Here is a 16,559-nt window from a genome sequence, read left to right as displayed (position 1 = left end):
GAGTAATACAATTAATATTGAATGCAAACTACAATTGAAAAGTAAAATTAACAAAATAAAATAAAGATAGGATAGTTACATTTATAATGTTATCCTTAATCTAAGCTTGAGAAAACAGCTTAGAATCATAAGATACAACTTTCAATAAAGTGTGGAGTTTGTTTGTAACACATGAACCTTAAAGTGTAAATGATACATTAATGTGCTCCTCTTTCTTTTTCCTTTTTTCCCCTCAAATTCCTTCTATCTATTTATCTATCTTTCCACAATATTCTTGGATTTTTAATGGCCATTATGATTTCTCTCCCTTTTGCAAAAGTTAGTAAAATAAATTATTAAGAGTTTATAAGGAAATTAAAGTGTTACTGGCAGTTTTACAAAATCTACATATGAGTCAGAGCACTGTTGACACCTCTCAAACTTCCTGGGTTGGAGTGGGTGGGAACAAGTCAGTTGTCACCACGGAAAGACTCAGAAACTGAAAGTACTCAAGGACTGGTTATAATATAAGGTTAAGGAGCAGTGAGAACCTGGGACCGCCTTTCCCAGATAGCACAGCTTGAAGAAAGAGGGGAGGGGAAGGGAAGGGAAGGGAAGAGGGGAGGGGAAGGGGAGGGAAGGGAAGAGGGGAGGGGAAGGGGAGGGGGAGAGGAAGTGGAAGAATAAAATGGAGGGGAGAGCGACAGCAGAGAATGGGAGAATGTATTTTGGAGAGAAGAAAGGGCCCAGAGAAGAATCAGTCATTGAGACAGAAGTAGAAGGATGACACCCTGGATGAGGGGCTGCTCCCTGAGTTCACAATTATTAAACGCCCCTGGGACAGCCATGCTTAATCTCTCAGGATGTGCAACAACCTTTCGTTAAGTGATTCAATTCACTTAATGCAATTTAACAAACATTTGTTGATGCTTACAACGTGTCAGGCAGTTTTAGGCATTAAACATTCAGGGATCAACAAGGCAGGTAGTGGCCCTTTTTTCATGGAGCTTACACTTAGGCTTAGTGTTTATTTGTTTTTGACATCAGACTTATTTTTGTGTCTCAGCAAGAAATAAAAGCTCAATGAATACTTGTAATGTGAGTAAATCAAACCAGAGTCATGTATAAACATATATGTATATTTTGTTCATACACATATACCTTTTGACTTAGCTATCAATGACCAAGAAGGGAAAAATGAGAAAACAATTCCATGAAACTAACTTACCATATTAACTGCATTAAATATTATGAACAACTATATGCCAACAAATTAAACAATCTAGAAGAAATAGCTAAATTCCTAGAAACATACAGTTTTCCAAAACTGAATTAGGAAGAAACAATCTGAACGGACTGGTTACAGCTAAGGAAATCAAAGCAGTAATCAAAGCAACTTCCAACAAACAAAACTCTTGGACAGGATGACTTCGAAGGTGAATTTTACTAAATGTTCAAATAAGAGACAACAACACCTATCCTTCTCAAACTATTCCAAAAAATTCAAGAGGAGGGAAGACTCCCAATCTCATTTTACGGAGCCCGCATTATCCTAATTCCAAAACCAGATAAGGGCACTCACTACAAAGAAAATTATAGACCAATATTCTTGATGAAAATAAAGGCTAAAACCCTCAACAAAATATTAGCAAACTGGATCCAGCAATATCAAGTGGGCTTTATTCCAGGGATGAAACTAAAGAAATGTATATAGAAAATGATTAAATATATTTGATCAATGAAAGCTATTAGAAACAGTGTCACACATTACCCATTTTACTCCGCATTCCACATGGTCTGCTGCAAAGGAACCATGGGGAAAAAAATCTTCTTAAAACTTCAATAAAAACCTAAATATGCGAAAGGGGATGCACCCGGATTTAGTGTCATCTATTGTTTATATACAGGCATTAGAGAATTATGGCCATGAGGAGGGAGGAATTTAAAAATTAGGTAAATCAAGGATAAATACTCATGAAACAAAATGCTACTAAAATACGAAAGCTTGGACTGCTGATGCACATTATTTATCCTTAATTTCAATTCCTGTATGATTCATTTTTGAGGTTTATAAAAATGGCAGTGTGGATGGCTAACAAATCTGGTAATCATTTTGTTTTCAGGTTTGAAGATTTTTCTCATTGCACTCCATCTATCCTTGGCTTTATTGTGGATTTTCCTACACAGGTTCTGTAAGACCAAAAGTATAAACTGAAACTCCTCCATCAGGTTTTTGAAATCTGGTCTGTTCTGCAGAAACCAGAGATTAAGATGAGAGAGGCAAGCTGTTTGACTTAAAACATAACTTTTGGTGACACTGAAAAAGTTAAAATTTTATTGAAAGGATTCTTTGGTTTTAAAAAATCTCTTTTAAGAAATGTGGTAAATACCTAAAACTGAGCCACAGATAAATTACCTTTTATGACAGCATGGATGGATCTGGAGATTATTATGCTAAGTGAAATATGCCAGATAGACAACTACCATACGATACCACTTTTATGTGGAACCTAATGAACAAAGGAAGCTGATGAACACAATAGAACAGAGGCATGGTTTCATGGAACAGACTGAAAGCTGTCAGAGGGGAGGGAGGTTGGGGGGGGAGCTGAATGAAAGAATGTGACAAATTAAGAAAAAATATCTATGTCTATTATCGATCATCTATCTATTTTCTTTCTATCTATCATCTATCTATCATCTATCTATCTCATAGATGCAGAAAATAGTGTGGAGATAGCCAGAAAGAAAGAGAGGTGGAGGGCGGTGGAGGTGGGCAAACGGGGATAGATAGGGACAGAGACTTTGCTTTGGGTGATGAACACATGGCGTAGTATACAGGTGATGTTTCGTTGAGTTGTACAATTAAAACTTGTATGCTTTTGTGAACCAACATTACCCCAATACATTTCAATTAAAAAAATCTTACACTCACACAATTTTTTAAAAATGGCTTCTAATAAAAATAAAATGTATTAAATTCTCTTACCTGCTAAACTAAACTCTGCAAAAATATCTTTATTCGTTTGAGGCTTTCCCTCTGGATCAATGTCCAGGATGGTTCGCCACAATTCGGAGAATCTGATCCGTTTTTCTTTGGGCATGTATATCCCATGCCACAGTGCTTTCAGCATGTAGTCAATGTTGATCAGAATTTGCCCAATTCTGGTATCATAATAAGCTGGAGGTAATTGACAAGAAGAACTCTGATCATAATTAGCTTCTAAACTAATGGAAGGAATTTGATTTAAGCAATAAATTCCAACAGCCAACTCCCTTATGATCTGATGGACTTCTCTGTAGTCTAAGAGGGCAGTAGGGTCCGCGGGAGTCAGCAGGATTGCGGTGCTGAAGGCTGCATTGTTCATTTGACTCATAATTCCACCCGGGATGTCCATTTGATAGCGGACATCTTCTTTACCAGACAACCAGCTAACTAGTGCAGTAGTTAGCAACTCCTGTACTTCACTCCGATCATATTTTTCAAAAAAAGCAGAAGCATTTCTCTGTACTGCTAAATTTTCCAGGTAGGTTTGTTCATCTTGAATTTGATCAAATCTAGGTAATCCTTTTTTGGGCAGTTTTAACATTTCTAATTAATTCTGGTGTGTCCTTTTTGAATTTTCTATAATAAATAAAAAGAAAAAACAAGCCACAAAATTATAGTTGACATACTATATTGCATTAGTTTCTGGGGTACAGCATACTGATTCTACATTGATAGACCTTACAACATGATCACCATATGACTAGTAACCTTCTGTGCCTGTGCAAAGTTATTATATTATTGACTATATTTCCTGTGCTGTATGTTACATCCATGTGACTTACTTATTTTATAACTGAAAGTTTGTACCTCTTATTCCCCCTTCACCTTTGTCACCTAGTTCCCACCCCTCTCTCCTCTGGCAACTATCCATTCATTCCCTGTATCTATGAGTGTGTTTCTATTGTGTTTGCTTATATTCTACACATAAGTAAAAATCATACAGCATTTCTATTTCTCTGTCTGACTTACCTCACTTAGCATAACACCCTGTAAGTCCATCTATGTTGTCACAGTGGCAAAATTTCATTCTTTTTTATTGCTAAATAACATTCCATTGTGTTGTTGGATACAGATTGTTTGCATATCTTGTCTACAGTAAATAATGCTGCAATAAACATGAGGGTGCACATTATCTTTTCAAGTTAGTGTTTTCATGTTCTTCAGATAAATACCCAGAAGTGGAATCACTGGGTCATGTGCTAGATCTATGACACTTTTCTTTTTTTAAAAGAGATTTTATTTATTTATTTTTAGAAAGAGGGGAAGGGAAGGAGAAAGAGAGGGAGAGAAATGTCAATGTGTGGTTGGCTCTCACACGCCCCTTATTGGGTACCTGGCCCACAACCCAGGCATGAATCCGGATTGGGAATTGAACTGGTGACCCTTTGGTTCGCAGCCCACACTCAATCCTCTGAGCTACATGACCCAGGGCTATTACACTTTTCAATCTTAAGCCAATTGCAACATAAAATAGTTATAATTTGAATTAAAACAATCAAAATAGCAAGACCTTTTACATTAATCATGTTCTGCTTTTCTAAAGAAGTCAAAAGATACTAGTAAGTATGTCAAAAAGAAATGTAAGTTTATATATGAGAAGCTAATGTTGCATAGTTATTTTTTGTTGGAGAGGCTTTTTGGCATATACTTATTTTTTATTTTAATTTTTAAAAGCAAGAACATAACGATCTGCTTAAAAGGCAAGGCAAGAATGGCCTGCTTAACTTTGTTTCTGTGTAACTAACTACTTCTCTGTTCCTGGAATAATAATAATCATAACCATTATTTACTGACCATCTACTATTTGTTTAACTCTTCATACCAATATTTAATTTAATTTAATTGTCCCCCCCCTTTTTTACAGTGGTTCTCAAAATTTAGCCTGCATTGAAATCCCCCCTGGGACTTGTTAAAAGAGATTTTTGGACCCTACCCCGGAGTTTATGATTCAGGTGGTTGGAGCGGGGCCAGAGAATTTGCATTTCTGCAAAGTTAAGAGGTGATGCTGATGCCATCAGGGGATTCTGACAACTCGGCTCAGAGAGTAAGTACCCCCACTGTGTAGATGGAAATGGAAACTAAGGTCACAGAATGTGCCTAAGGTTTCACACCTTCAGAATCAGGACCAACCCAGGTCTGTCCATAAGCAAGTCCAATACCACGCCCACACGGAGAAGGGAAAGGAGAAAAGACAAGAGGAAGTGTAGAAACCTACTTTGAAATGATTGTTTTCTTGTCCTGAAGAGGGAAACTGCGTCCACATGGGTCCTCAGGATGTTCCTGGGGGCTGGAGACAGTGGTCATCAGGAATGGTTTCTTTGGATGGGAATCCACCGTCAGGAGGCCCGCTTGGGCAAGAGCCTGGGGAGGTCTGCGCGCTCCGTGTGGCCGCTCTGCCCTGGAAGCCCCTCCACCCAGCCTCCCTCCAGCTCATGGGTCAGAGCCTGTTGGTCCTCGTACCTGGGGCATCACTGATGACTGCTCAGATTCTTCCCGCACAAGTGCACCACCCCCATTCTACCCCGCCCCCTCTTTGGAACTCAGCCATTCCTCATGCTCTGATTACCTGGCCCCTCTATTACTTTCTACCTTCACTATTTGTCTCAGCGAAGAAAACAAAAACAGAGTGGTGAGACGACAGCACCAGGCTCTAAGGTAGTTAGTTCCTGAGTTGGAATCCTACCTCCATCATCGTTCTTGGACATTTATGAACTCCTTATTATGAGCCAGGCACTATGTTGGGAACTGTAGAACCTGGAACACAGGGCAGACACGAAGCCCCAAGCCCCACGATGGGTGTATTTAAACAATGTGACATATGTCAGATATATGGATAACACAGGAAGGAAAGCTAACCAAGACCATGGGCTGGAAAAGGGGATGTCAAAAATCATGGCTTTTAAGAGATTTCTATGTTTGCCATTATGAAGCAGGAACAATATATGTAAATTCCTCTACATAAAATGTTTCCTATTCAGATATTCATATGGTTTGTTCCAAGTGCCTCAAACCTTCAGAAAGGTTGTTCCTTTGTTTAAGGATTAACACAGAACTTCATCCCAGTGTTTATGGAATTAATTACCAAGGCTGTATACAATCAGGCCCTCTGGGAACTAAAGAAAAAACAAACAAAAACAAACATGCACACAGAGTACCCTGCAAGAGCAGATGACCTGGAAATTCCTTAGATAAGGTTCAATTGATTAGGCACTACATATGAGATAGCTGTTTTTAGTACTGAACTGTATTATTATAAAAATTAATATAGTCTACTCTAGGCTGCTGGGCAAACCTGTTACCCACTCCCAATAGGAGCAATGTCGTTAGCACTCAGTACCAAATACTTGGAAGGTATCTGCCTTTAGGCAGAGGAAAGCTATTCAGGTAATATTTGAATCTGGTTTAAATGTTGCATTCACCAGGGGATAAATTCAGGGCATATGAGTCTTTGACAATTCTATCTGTCCTAAATGTACCCTAATATTTCTTTCACGATTCAAAGAATCAAAGCATGTCCATATTCAGAAAGCATGTCAGCCCTAATTGGGGATAGATCCCCAGCAGTGGTCTTATATGGTGGTCACAGCTGAACAATGTGGGTGCATGTCAGGTTGGAGTGGAGTTGAGTGCATCAGGTGAAAAGGTGGAGAGGACGAGTGTGGATGAGAGGCAGATGGTAAATAGAGGAAGATGAAGGACTAGAGATGTGCATTTTAAATTGGTATAGACTGCAATATTTAAATGATGATAGGAAAGATCCTAAAGCGAAGAGGCTGAAGATGCTGGAAAGAGTTTAAGATTCCTGAAAAGCAGGAAGGACTGAGATACAGAGAACATCTGGTGGCATGGCCTTTTGATGGGTGGACTGACACATTTCCTTTCCCAATGGCACGAGGGAGAACAGGATAGGTGTACCTACAGGTGCATCAGAAGTTTTGGTGTTGGGAAGTGGAGGCCATTCTTGGCTTGATGACTGATCTCTCTGTGAAGAGCACAGGTCATGAGTTGAGTATGGGCAAAGAGAATGAGGCAGAGATTTATGAGACACGAAAATGTTTAAAATAGTCTTCAAATGTTCTGAGTGGGAAATGATTGCCTAAAGAAATGTAACAGAAGCACCAAGTATTGCTCAGGAGCACAAACCTCAAGCAAATAGTTTAGCTTCTCTAAACCTAAGTTCTCTCACCTGTCAAATAGGGTCCCATGTAAGCCATGACCCTGACAACAACAAACTGAGTGATTTTTGGATGTAGCTACCATGACGAAGAGTCAGTAAAAGCTGCCTTCTGTTGCTGGTGGACATTAACCATGTCAGAGGTGAAAACAATGTTAGTATCAGTTTACAATACCAAAGTTGTTCTTTAAAGTGTAATCATTCTTTCCGTAGGCTGTCAATATGACTAAATTGGTTATACTAAGTTGTATAGTTAAGTACAAATTCACATAATGAATTTTAAAATTACTACATTATACAATAGAGCAGCAGTGTTTTATTTTTATATAATCATTATTTAGCAAATGTTACTACACTGTGAAATATTATGTTTTAATATCACTTTTAATAGAAAGGTTTTCTAAGGAAATGACTTGGAGTCTTCCACATTTGTCAGATGCCTTTTCATTATTCTTCTCCATTTTTGCAATCCTGGATCCAAACTGCATGGCCCGTTTTGGCAGAAGAGCAGAGGCTGTAAGACCAAGTTCCACCGCGGCAAGACGCAAAATTAGTTTTTCACCAATTCCACGGGGTAAAGTTAAATTTGCCTTTTCCCAAACTGGTAGGGAATTTAGAAAGGAGACAACATCTTCATCCAGAAAAGGAAATCTAAAATAAACAGATAAATAGAAACACTATAAAATATAAAATCAATGTTATAATTACTTCTTTTTGTTATGTACTTTTGCATTTTATTCAATGTTATAATTTACAGTATAAAATTAATTTCCCAAGGTACTATTTTCCTCAATTAAAAATATTCTTCAGCCCTGGCTGGTATAGCTTAGTGGATTGATTGCGGGCCTGCAAACCAAAGGGTTGCCAGTTTGATTCCCAGTCAGGGCACATACCTGGTTTGTGGGCCAGATCTCTGGTTGGGGGGGTAAAACCACACATTAATGTTTCTCTCCCTCTCTTTCTCCTTCCCTCCCCCTCTCTCTAAAAATAAATACCATCCTTAAAAAAATAAAAATATTGTGGTTATTTATAGTTTTGCAGCTAACCTTTAATCACATAAGAAAGTATTTTATAATACATAATTTTAATATGCATGTTACAAAAATTTGCCTCAATAAATAATTAAATTAGACCTATCGTATCAAGAAATAAGTTCAAGTTGTTCCACAAGATATATTTGAGGATGTCTGAGGATGTCTTACGTAAGTATGACCTTAAGTCAATTATTCAATTTCTATCTGGTCTTTATCATGTCTTAAGAAATTGAACTTTAAGGATATGAAACCAATACAGAAGGGCTCTACAATCCTGAACTTAAACTTTAAGTATTAAAACAGTTTAATTACATTTAAACCATTTAAATTGATATAACAGCACAAAGTATTAGATGTTAAAAAATAACACTCTACTCTTTTGGCTTTCCTGCTTTCCTACAAAATTATTCTTTCTTCTGTTTAAAATATTGTACTTTAACACTCTCTTTCCTCCCAGTTCCTCAAAATGCAATACAGTTATAGTAGTGTTTGTATTTCACTGTATTTGATTCTAGCTCAAGCAGAGAGATTGAGAAGGGTAGAGGCACTTGTTACATGGAATATTTTATAAAAACAAATTAATTGTAAAAGAATATTTATATTAAGAATCTCATCAATAGATTACTAAGGTGCATGTGAAAGTACATAATAAATTTTTTAGATCTAGCCACTATGTTATTTGTTAAATCACAATGTTTTAAACATTTTTCATATGCATTTTTACCTGAGGGTATCATATGGGACCTTCAGAATTAACTGCTTTCACTAAATAAATTCCTTTTCCTTGACCCAGCTGAAAAAACAGAGTGAATTTCTCCCCACACCTCTCTTTCTCACACACACACACACACACCCTTCAAAAGGAGTAACATTTTATAGACTTTGTATTGTGGCATTAACTCTTTATAGTGTAATTTTAAAAATTAGAATAATGACACAGTGGTCAAAATTTTACATGTCAGAACGGGCAATAAGAATGACAATGGTGCAAAGGCAACCATAGCTCAGTGGAAGGAGGAAAAGCACAGAAACAGGAAACAATGAAGTCTCAGGGCTGGTATATTAGGATGTTCTAAATCCCACAAAGCTTATCTGGACTCTCTGCTCTTGTATGCTTATAATAAACTACCATTTAATAAGTTAACCTACTTTAACAAATGTCTTCTTTTTAAAACTGAAGGATACATCTTCCTTTGCTGCCATCTGTGTTTGCTATATAAAGCCACAGTATTATCGTTGCCACGGTTATTCACTTGAACAGTCTCCAAAGACAAAAGGAACCTAAAAATTTCCTTTTACAGTCTATTATTTTTACAAAATTACACAACACTCAGAGAATTGGTGTTACCTTGCTTCTTTTCCATGATCACCAATAACTCTGTCATCACGACCCAGGTTTCTAGAAGAAATTCGACCCAGTTCCATCTTGATTTCCTCATTCAATCCTTCCAGCCCATGGGTCTGAAAGCGGACACGATGACGAGAATACCCTGCAAGTTGCTCATCGGCACCAATTCCAGTAAGAACTACCTACAGAGGTTTAAAGAAATCCATAGAAACATGTTATCTACCATACAGTAAAGAAAATAAAAGTAATGCTTAAAAAAAATATAACCTCAAAGATAACATTTTCAGAGAAAATCCACAAGGCAAAGTCATAAAATAGTAAAATGTGCCCAATTTTTAAAGTCATATGGATTGTATTGTAGTTTAAATGCAATTAAAATATGCTCTATTTTCACAACTTAAATGCCAAAAGCCTTAAGGACCAAGATTAGGTCTGAGGAATTCTTCTGAGCAGAAACATTACCCTACCTTTGCACTGCTTTGATGGGGCTTCACTTCACCCTGGGACACTAACCAACCGATTCCCCTGGAAGCAAACCAGACTGCACAGCCGATACTGTCATCCAACACTGTATCCAAGGGCTGGACTAAGTGGCAAATTCGAGTTGTTCTAAATTTTTGCAGTTCTTCCACAGAAACATTAATTTCAACAAAATTCCAAATCCGGGAAGGACTGGCAGTTTGTAGTTCCTTTAGTCCTGCTCTTCCCGTGATTCGATCTGGTACCGTGAACTGTTTATCAGGACTAGCAGCAGCAACAGCATTTTTAGAAGGTTCTTCAGAAGGTGTTTCACAATTTTTCTGTTCTCTCTTTTTCTTGTTAAAGCTAGTTGGTAGGGTCTTTTCTTTAGTCATGAAAGCCACATTAAGAAGATCAATTGGTTCATCTAAAGGAATATGACGGTCAGCAAGGGTTGCAATAACCATGGAATCAATACCCCCAGAAAACAGGATTCCAACACTTGCTTTCCTATCACAAGTTTTCAAAACTTCACTCGGTGTCAGGCATTCATCCCTATGTAAACACAAGACTCGTCTCTTGACTGCAACACTCAGGACATCAATGAACCGCTGAACTACTTCTTTCGTATGTCCATCAGTAAGAAAGACCTGAAGTGTCTCTCTTGTAGGTGAGATGTTGGAAACATTACTGCAATGACTTTCAAATGAAGCTTGTGGCAACATCATATTTAAAGGAACAACAGGTTCTTTTAGATACAGTCTGGTATCATTTGCTACCACTGATACAAACATTGGCAAGTTTGCAGAAATTTGAGTTAGGCTATCAACACATTCTTTGATAACATTCTGCTTAGAAATATACTTCCAAGGATACAATTTTAAAACCACAGAGTTGGAAATGGAAGTAGATTTGAGATCAATTCTGAAAATTCCGGATGCTGGAACTTCTTGCCATTGATCGGTCACTTCAGATGTTTGGCCACCAACTGAAGAGACGCAGAAAGTCTTGCCCAAATTACTAAAATGCCAAAGCAAGCTACGGCGACCAAAAAAATCCCTACCAAACCATAAATGATGACTAGATGCTTGGTAATATATAAAAGACCAAGGACCTTGAACTTCTGAGAAGAGTGATAAAATATCAGATTCATTCTTACAAGAGTAAAGATAATTAAACATTACTTGAGTATCATTCTCTTCAGCTTCCACCTTTATCCCACTAAAGACTTCTCCATTCCACAGGAACACATTACCTCTTTCATCTTCCATAGGCTGGGCAGTCAAGACACCTCTTAAGTGAAGGACATGACCAGAAAATAAACACTGGTAGTTAACATCAGACTTTAACAACTGTTTACTACAATTGGGTCCCCGTCGTTTAAGATTACACAATAAATCCTCTTTCAAATCTTTGCAGAAATGTTCAATAGAAAAGCTTACAGAACAACAAATGCCACACATTGTTATGTGAAATCAAGTTGACTATTTCTTGATTTTGGTCTTCTCCGAGTTTTCTATTTCTTGGTATTCTTTTTTCAGCTCATCCAATATATCTGTGGGGAAATAGGAAAAGAATATTAAGTAAAATAAAAATTCTTGCACTTTTACCTAGTAATTCACAGGACAACACATTTACCAAGATCAAACCATTTGGGTATAATGCAGTGTATTAGTGCAAATAAGAATTTACAACAGGCTTCTCATATGAATATTTGTCTTTTAGGAAAATAGATAGTTTCAGTATATTAAATGCTTACTTTGGCTTAGGCACTGGGCTGTGCACTTTTACATATACCATCTTATTTAAATCCCACAGACTTTGGAGGCTCAAAGTAATTCATGCAAAGTCACCACAGTTTCAGAAAGTGGTAGAATAGTTTTTCATTCTGGATCTATCGCAAACTCTGAAGCACACTTTAACAACTAGTGCTTTCTAACACATCATATGTATTTTTATTTGATTTTCAGCTTTACCATAAACTCATCTTTGGAAGGCTAACTTGAAGAAAACCAAACTACTGCATTAAATTTATTACCAGGTATACCACCACCCAATCTTTAGATGGATATTAAAACAGTCTAATATAGACCATATAATTTACGTACTAACATGAATTTCTACAGAAATACTACAAAAGACCTTCTGTGTATTTCTATATAATATACCAAAAAAACTTACTTTTGCTTTCAGAAAGCATTTCTGTTCGGTCAGCCAGGAAGAAAATGTTGCTGTTCTGTTGCTGCCTATATACTTTCTGTAAAACATAATTTAGGCTAATATTATAATTTGATCTAAAAAGCAGATGTCAAAACTCTGAACCCTATTATTACTTATTCTTGAACTTCAGTCACCTGTTCGGAACAGTATCTTAGCATAAAGATAAACAAAAGTTACCCATTATCCTGCTACTGTTACCATTAACGCTGAGATGAAACTCTTTTTTCTCTGCATATACCATACTACTACTTTTCTTTAACAAATAAAAAGTCTGTAAGTACAGGTTATAACTTGCTTTTGTCAATGAACAATATATTGAGAGCTTTTTTCTTATTAATGTGTTCTTTTACAACATTACTGTATGGGTATAACATTACAGTTTATTTGGTCAGTCCTCAAGTTTTAGATATTTAAGGTGTTACCAACTTTTAACCACTATAAACCTATGCTGTGATGAACATATTTGTAACTAAATCTCTGCACTCCCATGACTTCTTTCCTCAGTATCAATTCCTGTAAATGCAACTGAGGGGTCAAAGTGTTACATACCTTGTGGAAGGTCTTGATACGTTCTGCCAATTTGCCCTCTAGAAAGTCTGTATCAATTGTGCTTTAACCTCTAGTATCATACAAGTATCAGAAATGTCTAACCTGTCAGTTATCAAATAATCTGTAAAACGCTGTAAAGGGTTCAAAATCATTTCTTCCTTAACTTTAAAGTGTAATATTTTTTGACAGTATAAGTATACATGAAACAGTAGTTTGCTGGTTTATGAATATATTAATGGAAATGGCATTATACCATGTTAGATATATGGAACACTTATGTAAGAAAATGTGGGTGTGGAAGCAATTTATCCTTGTTTTCTTTAAAGATTTTATTTATTTATTTACAGAGAGATGGGAAGGGAAGGAGAAAGAGAAGGACAGAAACATCGGTGTGTGGTTGTCTCTCGCATGCACCCTACCAGGGACCTGGCCTGCAACTTACGCATGTGCCCTGACTGGGAATTGAACCAGCCACCCTTTGGTTCTCAGGCCAGCACTCAATCCACTGAGCCACATCAGCCAGGGCAATCCTTTTTGTTTTTTTAACAATTATCCACTTTCACTTAAAGAAACTGTTTCCTCTTTCTCAATATATTTAAAGTTCATTTATTTTTAAAGAAAATATCAAATTTAAGTACAAAATAAATATCATTAGTTATTACAGCTCCGAGGTATCATGGTACAATTAATATCATTTGGTTCAAAGGTAGTATGAATTTTATATGATGAGGAAAAATATTATCAACTATGATTAATATATAGGTATCTATATTTTCTCTTGAACTACAAAAATTAAGGTAAATATATCTATATTTAAATAGATATCTATATATTATCTACATATATATATAAGCTTGGAGACTTCACTTTTGCAATTTAAAAAGATACTGAAATATTATCTTACATAAAATTCTTATAACTTTAGCATATAGTTAGTAAGATAGAATCAAACCATCCCACATATAATTCATAATCACTGATAACTCACCCTGTTCTTCTTCAGGTTAGAAAGTTCATCCACAACAACTTTTTGTTCTTTAATCTATTGAAATGAAGAAAAACTTCTTAAATCAGAAGTTCTCAAAGTATGTTCAAGGGGGGCCCATTAAAAGTAGAGACAGGAAAACGAGCTATAACGTACTCATCGTCCAAATGAGTCTGTGCGGAAGATTCTCTTCAGCAGCAGTCTGCGTGAGGGTGCAGGTGTGGAAAGTGGGAGGGGGAGACAGTGAGCAGACTCCCTAAGTGTTACACAGCCCGGCGGGGGTTTGGTATTGGCGACCAGCATTCATGCAAGAGCCGGAGTTACCAAAGAAGGTTTATACCCTTTGCTTAAAATAGACAACATGTACCCGTTTTTCAATGATTTTGTTTTGTCTTACCTTTTTAAAATAAAGAACAGCAAACGGAGAAAGGGGTGGGCTACTTCCCCCTGCCCCAAATACCAATGCCTTTTCACGATTTATGTACGAAACGGTGCAGCGAGGCATTCGGAACATGCAAATAGTACTAAATGCCCCACCTGGGTCAGTAAGACCTATCCCCTTCCATCTTTGCTGCATTCCTCTTTCTGTACCAAAGACTAGTGCCGTGCAGGCGTGGCTGCAGGAGGCTTCACTTTTTACTAGTAGGAGAGGGCTCAACTAAGTGGAAACTCGGGTATTTCCCCTTTTTCAATAATGGTAGTTATTCTGTGAACATGACAGATTACACAGTATCACTATGCCTCTAAAACCAAATTTATCATCTTTGTCCTACCTCACATACCTCAGGTCATACATCAGTAGAAGCGGCTTGCTCTGATCCAACAGTAATCAGAGTGGGCTGCGTGTGGTTTGAAAATGCAGCCGGCCCACGAGTGTGTACCCTTCGTCTTTCCAGTTACCAGTCGGTGTGGCAACTACGTAGAGTTGGAACTCCCAGGCCGAACGTGCGCAACCTCGAAACTCGCGTCTGATCAGTGCGTTCCCATTCATGTTAGGAACGGCAGGCATACATATATTTCAGTTCAGTTTCAAACAAGTAAACTGATAGAGAGGGATTAGAGACTTGCCCAAGACAGAACTACTGGTTTCGCACACAAAGAATCTAGCATATTTAATACCTGAAAGCCTATAACCATCCCCAACCCCAATATATGTTCACAGGTTTTGTCTGTCAATGGCAGGTGAGATTATATTATATTGGCTTCCCTCTCCCCTCGTTTGGGTGGAAGAAGGACAATCAGACGTTTTAGGACCTCTGCTCTGGCTGACGCGGAGGACAGACCGGAGGAAGGGGACGATGGAGGAGAAGCCAGTCAGGAGGCCCTGGCGGGGTTCCCGACAGGAGGCAGGCGAAGGTGGCCTCCTTCGCGAGGTTTGGGATGGGGAGTGCGCGCGGTGACACAGGGACACACGTGAAACGAGCTTCAGAAGCAGAATGGATAGGCCTTCGTGGTGGACATCCGGGACGGAAAACTGGACGGAAGATGCCGACATTTTCTGAGAATAACAGCAGCGGATGTGAGGTCGGCGGAACTTATGCAAGTTTTAATGCCGACCAAGTCCCCGCCCACTGCCAGTTGCGTCTAATTTCCGGGCACGTGTCCGGGTCTCCCTTAACTGTGGCTGTCCAGGACTTAGGATAAAAGCAGCCAGGTAGCTGCGCAAAGCCGAGACCCGGCCTTGCCGCCACGGCGCGCCTGCTCGGGGCCCGCGGCGCCGCGTCCGGAGCCTGCGGGCCTTCTCCTTTCCTCCCGCACTCACCTTGGTGCTAAGATCCTCTGTGTGAGGGGCCCAACCTTCGGTAGGGACCAGCCCCACGTTGTCTTCTGGGCGTACCTCCGGGAAGGGCACGTCCATAGCACAAAACACGGAGTACGCGCACCACCGCGCCCAGCTCACCGGCAGCCTCCAGCCCCCAGACTCAGCGCCAATCGCTCCCTTCCCCCGCAAGTCCTACCATCAGCTCCGCTGGCTCACTGGAACGCCTGCGCAGTTCAGGTCTGCCTGCCAGTTGTGCGCCTGCGCACAGATGCTTAAGGCTTGCAAGAGCAGAGCGCTTGGTGTAATCTTACAGGTCCCTGAAAGGTCAGCTCCTTGATCCGAAGTACCAACACTTTTGTGACCTCCGCACTTTCTCTGCCAGTAGACTGTGAGTTGTGTGTGCCCCACAGTGGTGTTTATGAAGACTAAGTAGAAATAGGACTTAATATTGGGTTGGCCAAAAAGTCCATTTAGTTTTTTTCATAAAATAAAAATACATTTTTCATTTTCACCAATAACTTTATTGATTTGGATATTTTGATTATGTTGCCTATCTCATGTGGTATAATGTTGATTGTTCTCAATTAATGTCTCGACTTGATTGCTGTCAACTTTAACTGGTTTGTACAACCACAAGTGTCATCCAGTGAGAAATCTCCTGCAGGAATTCGCAGACAGGTGTGATGAGTCATAGCACCTTCAAACACTGAACCTTTTTTTTTTTTTGCATTTCAGATTTTACCTTTCTTGAAACAATACAGCATGATACACTGAAAATGTGTATTTTCCTCCATCTTCAATATTAAAATGGCTACACAAAAATTCACCAATTTTGATGTTTTCTTAATGCATGCTGATATGACAGCTGTCACAATGTAACCTAACATACTTATTTAAAATGAAGTTAATAACAAATAGGTGCTACAGAGCCATCTTATGGGAAAAACAAACTTTTTGGCCAATATTATCTAATATGAAGCTTTCCCAGATTTAAGAGATG

General features: G+C 38.4%; 3 protein-coding genes and 1 long non-coding RNA gene across 5 annotated transcripts in view; 1 reads left to right on the top strand and 3 right to left on the bottom strand.

Moving 5' to 3' along the window:
• The window catches only part of ANKAR (ankyrin and armadillo repeat containing), a 64,234-nt gene that overhangs the window by 47,404 nt on the left and 271 nt on the right, over positions 1-16,559 (bottom strand). Inside the window, exon 2 of the mRNA XM_024563781.4 lies at positions 2,969-3,604. Within this exon, the coding sequence (XP_024419549.2) occupies positions 2,969-3,569 (601 nt within the window). The 5' untranslated portion in view covers positions 3,570-3,604. The remainder of the gene's footprint in view (positions 1-2,968; positions 3,605-16,559) is intronic.
• ASNSD1 (asparagine synthetase domain containing 1) lies at positions 7,476-11,506 on the bottom strand. The gene is made up of 3 exons (XM_024563782.3): positions 10,052-11,506; positions 9,585-9,766; positions 7,476-7,853 (listed from the first exon to the last, which is right to left on the bottom strand). Exons 1-3 carry the CDS (start codon positions 11,504-11,506, stop codon positions 7,568-7,570), a joined length of 1,923 nt encoding a protein of 640 aa, XP_024419550.2. The 3' UTR covers positions 7,476-7,567.
• Positions 11,460-15,770, bottom strand: ASDURF (ASNSD1 upstream open reading frame). Its single transcript, XM_024563785.3, has 4 exons — positions 15,560-15,770; positions 13,801-13,854; positions 12,225-12,300; positions 11,460-11,598 (listed from the first exon to the last, which is right to left on the bottom strand). The coding sequence occupies exons 1-4, from the start codon at positions 15,653-15,655 to the stop codon at positions 11,528-11,530; spliced, it is 297 nt and encodes a 98-aa protein (XP_024419553.2). The 5' UTR covers positions 15,656-15,770; the 3' UTR covers positions 11,460-11,527.
• Positions 15,765-16,559, top strand: part of LOC123480125 (uncharacterized) — a 28,831-nt gene continuing 28,036 nt past the window's right edge. For both annotated transcript variants that reach the window (XR_006656002.3, XR_011650897.1), the window contains exon 1: positions 15,765-15,947. This is a non-coding gene — a long non-coding RNA (uncharacterized lncRNA). The remainder of the gene's footprint in view (positions 15,948-16,559) is intronic.

Source organism: Desmodus rotundus, chromosome 2, assembly GCF_022682495.2.
Source record: "Desmodus rotundus isolate HL8 chromosome 2, HLdesRot8A.1, whole genome shotgun sequence".
NCBI classification, from domain to species: Eukaryota; Metazoa; Chordata; class Mammalia; order Chiroptera; family Phyllostomidae; genus Desmodus; species Desmodus rotundus.
The sequence above is the reverse complement of the archived record's forward strand: the minus strand, read 5'-3'. Positions and strand labels throughout refer to the sequence as shown.

What these genes read in the sequence shown, in the direction of transcription:
- ASDURF (XM_024563785.3), bottom strand. Translation starts at nt 15,655, where the DNA reads ATGGACGTGCCCTTCCCGGAGGTACGCCCAGAAGACAACGTGGGGCTG. An exon ending in CAGAGGATCTTAGCACCAAG is followed by an intron (nt 13,855 to 15,559) that starts GTGAGTGCGGGA and finishes TCATTTCAATAG; the next exon opens with ATTAAAGAACAAAAAGTTGT. An exon ending in AATGCTTTCTGAAAGCAAAA is followed by an intron (nt 11,599 to 12,224) that starts GTAAGTTTTTTT and finishes ATTTCCCCACAG; the next exon opens with ATATATTGGATGAGCTGAAA.
- ASNSD1 (XM_024563782.3), bottom strand. Translation starts at nt 11,506, where the DNA reads ATGTGTGGCATTTGTTGTTCTGTAAGCTTTTCTATTGAACATTTCTGC. An exon ending in CCCATCAAAGCAGTGCAAAG is followed by an intron (nt 9,767 to 10,051) that starts GTAGGGTAATGT and finishes AAACCTCTGTAG; the next exon opens with GTAGTTCTTACTGGAATTGG. An exon ending in GATCATGGAAAAGAAGCAAG is followed by an intron (nt 7,854 to 9,584) that starts GTAACACCAATT and finishes TGTTTATTTTAG; the next exon opens with ATTTCCTTTTCTGGATGAAG.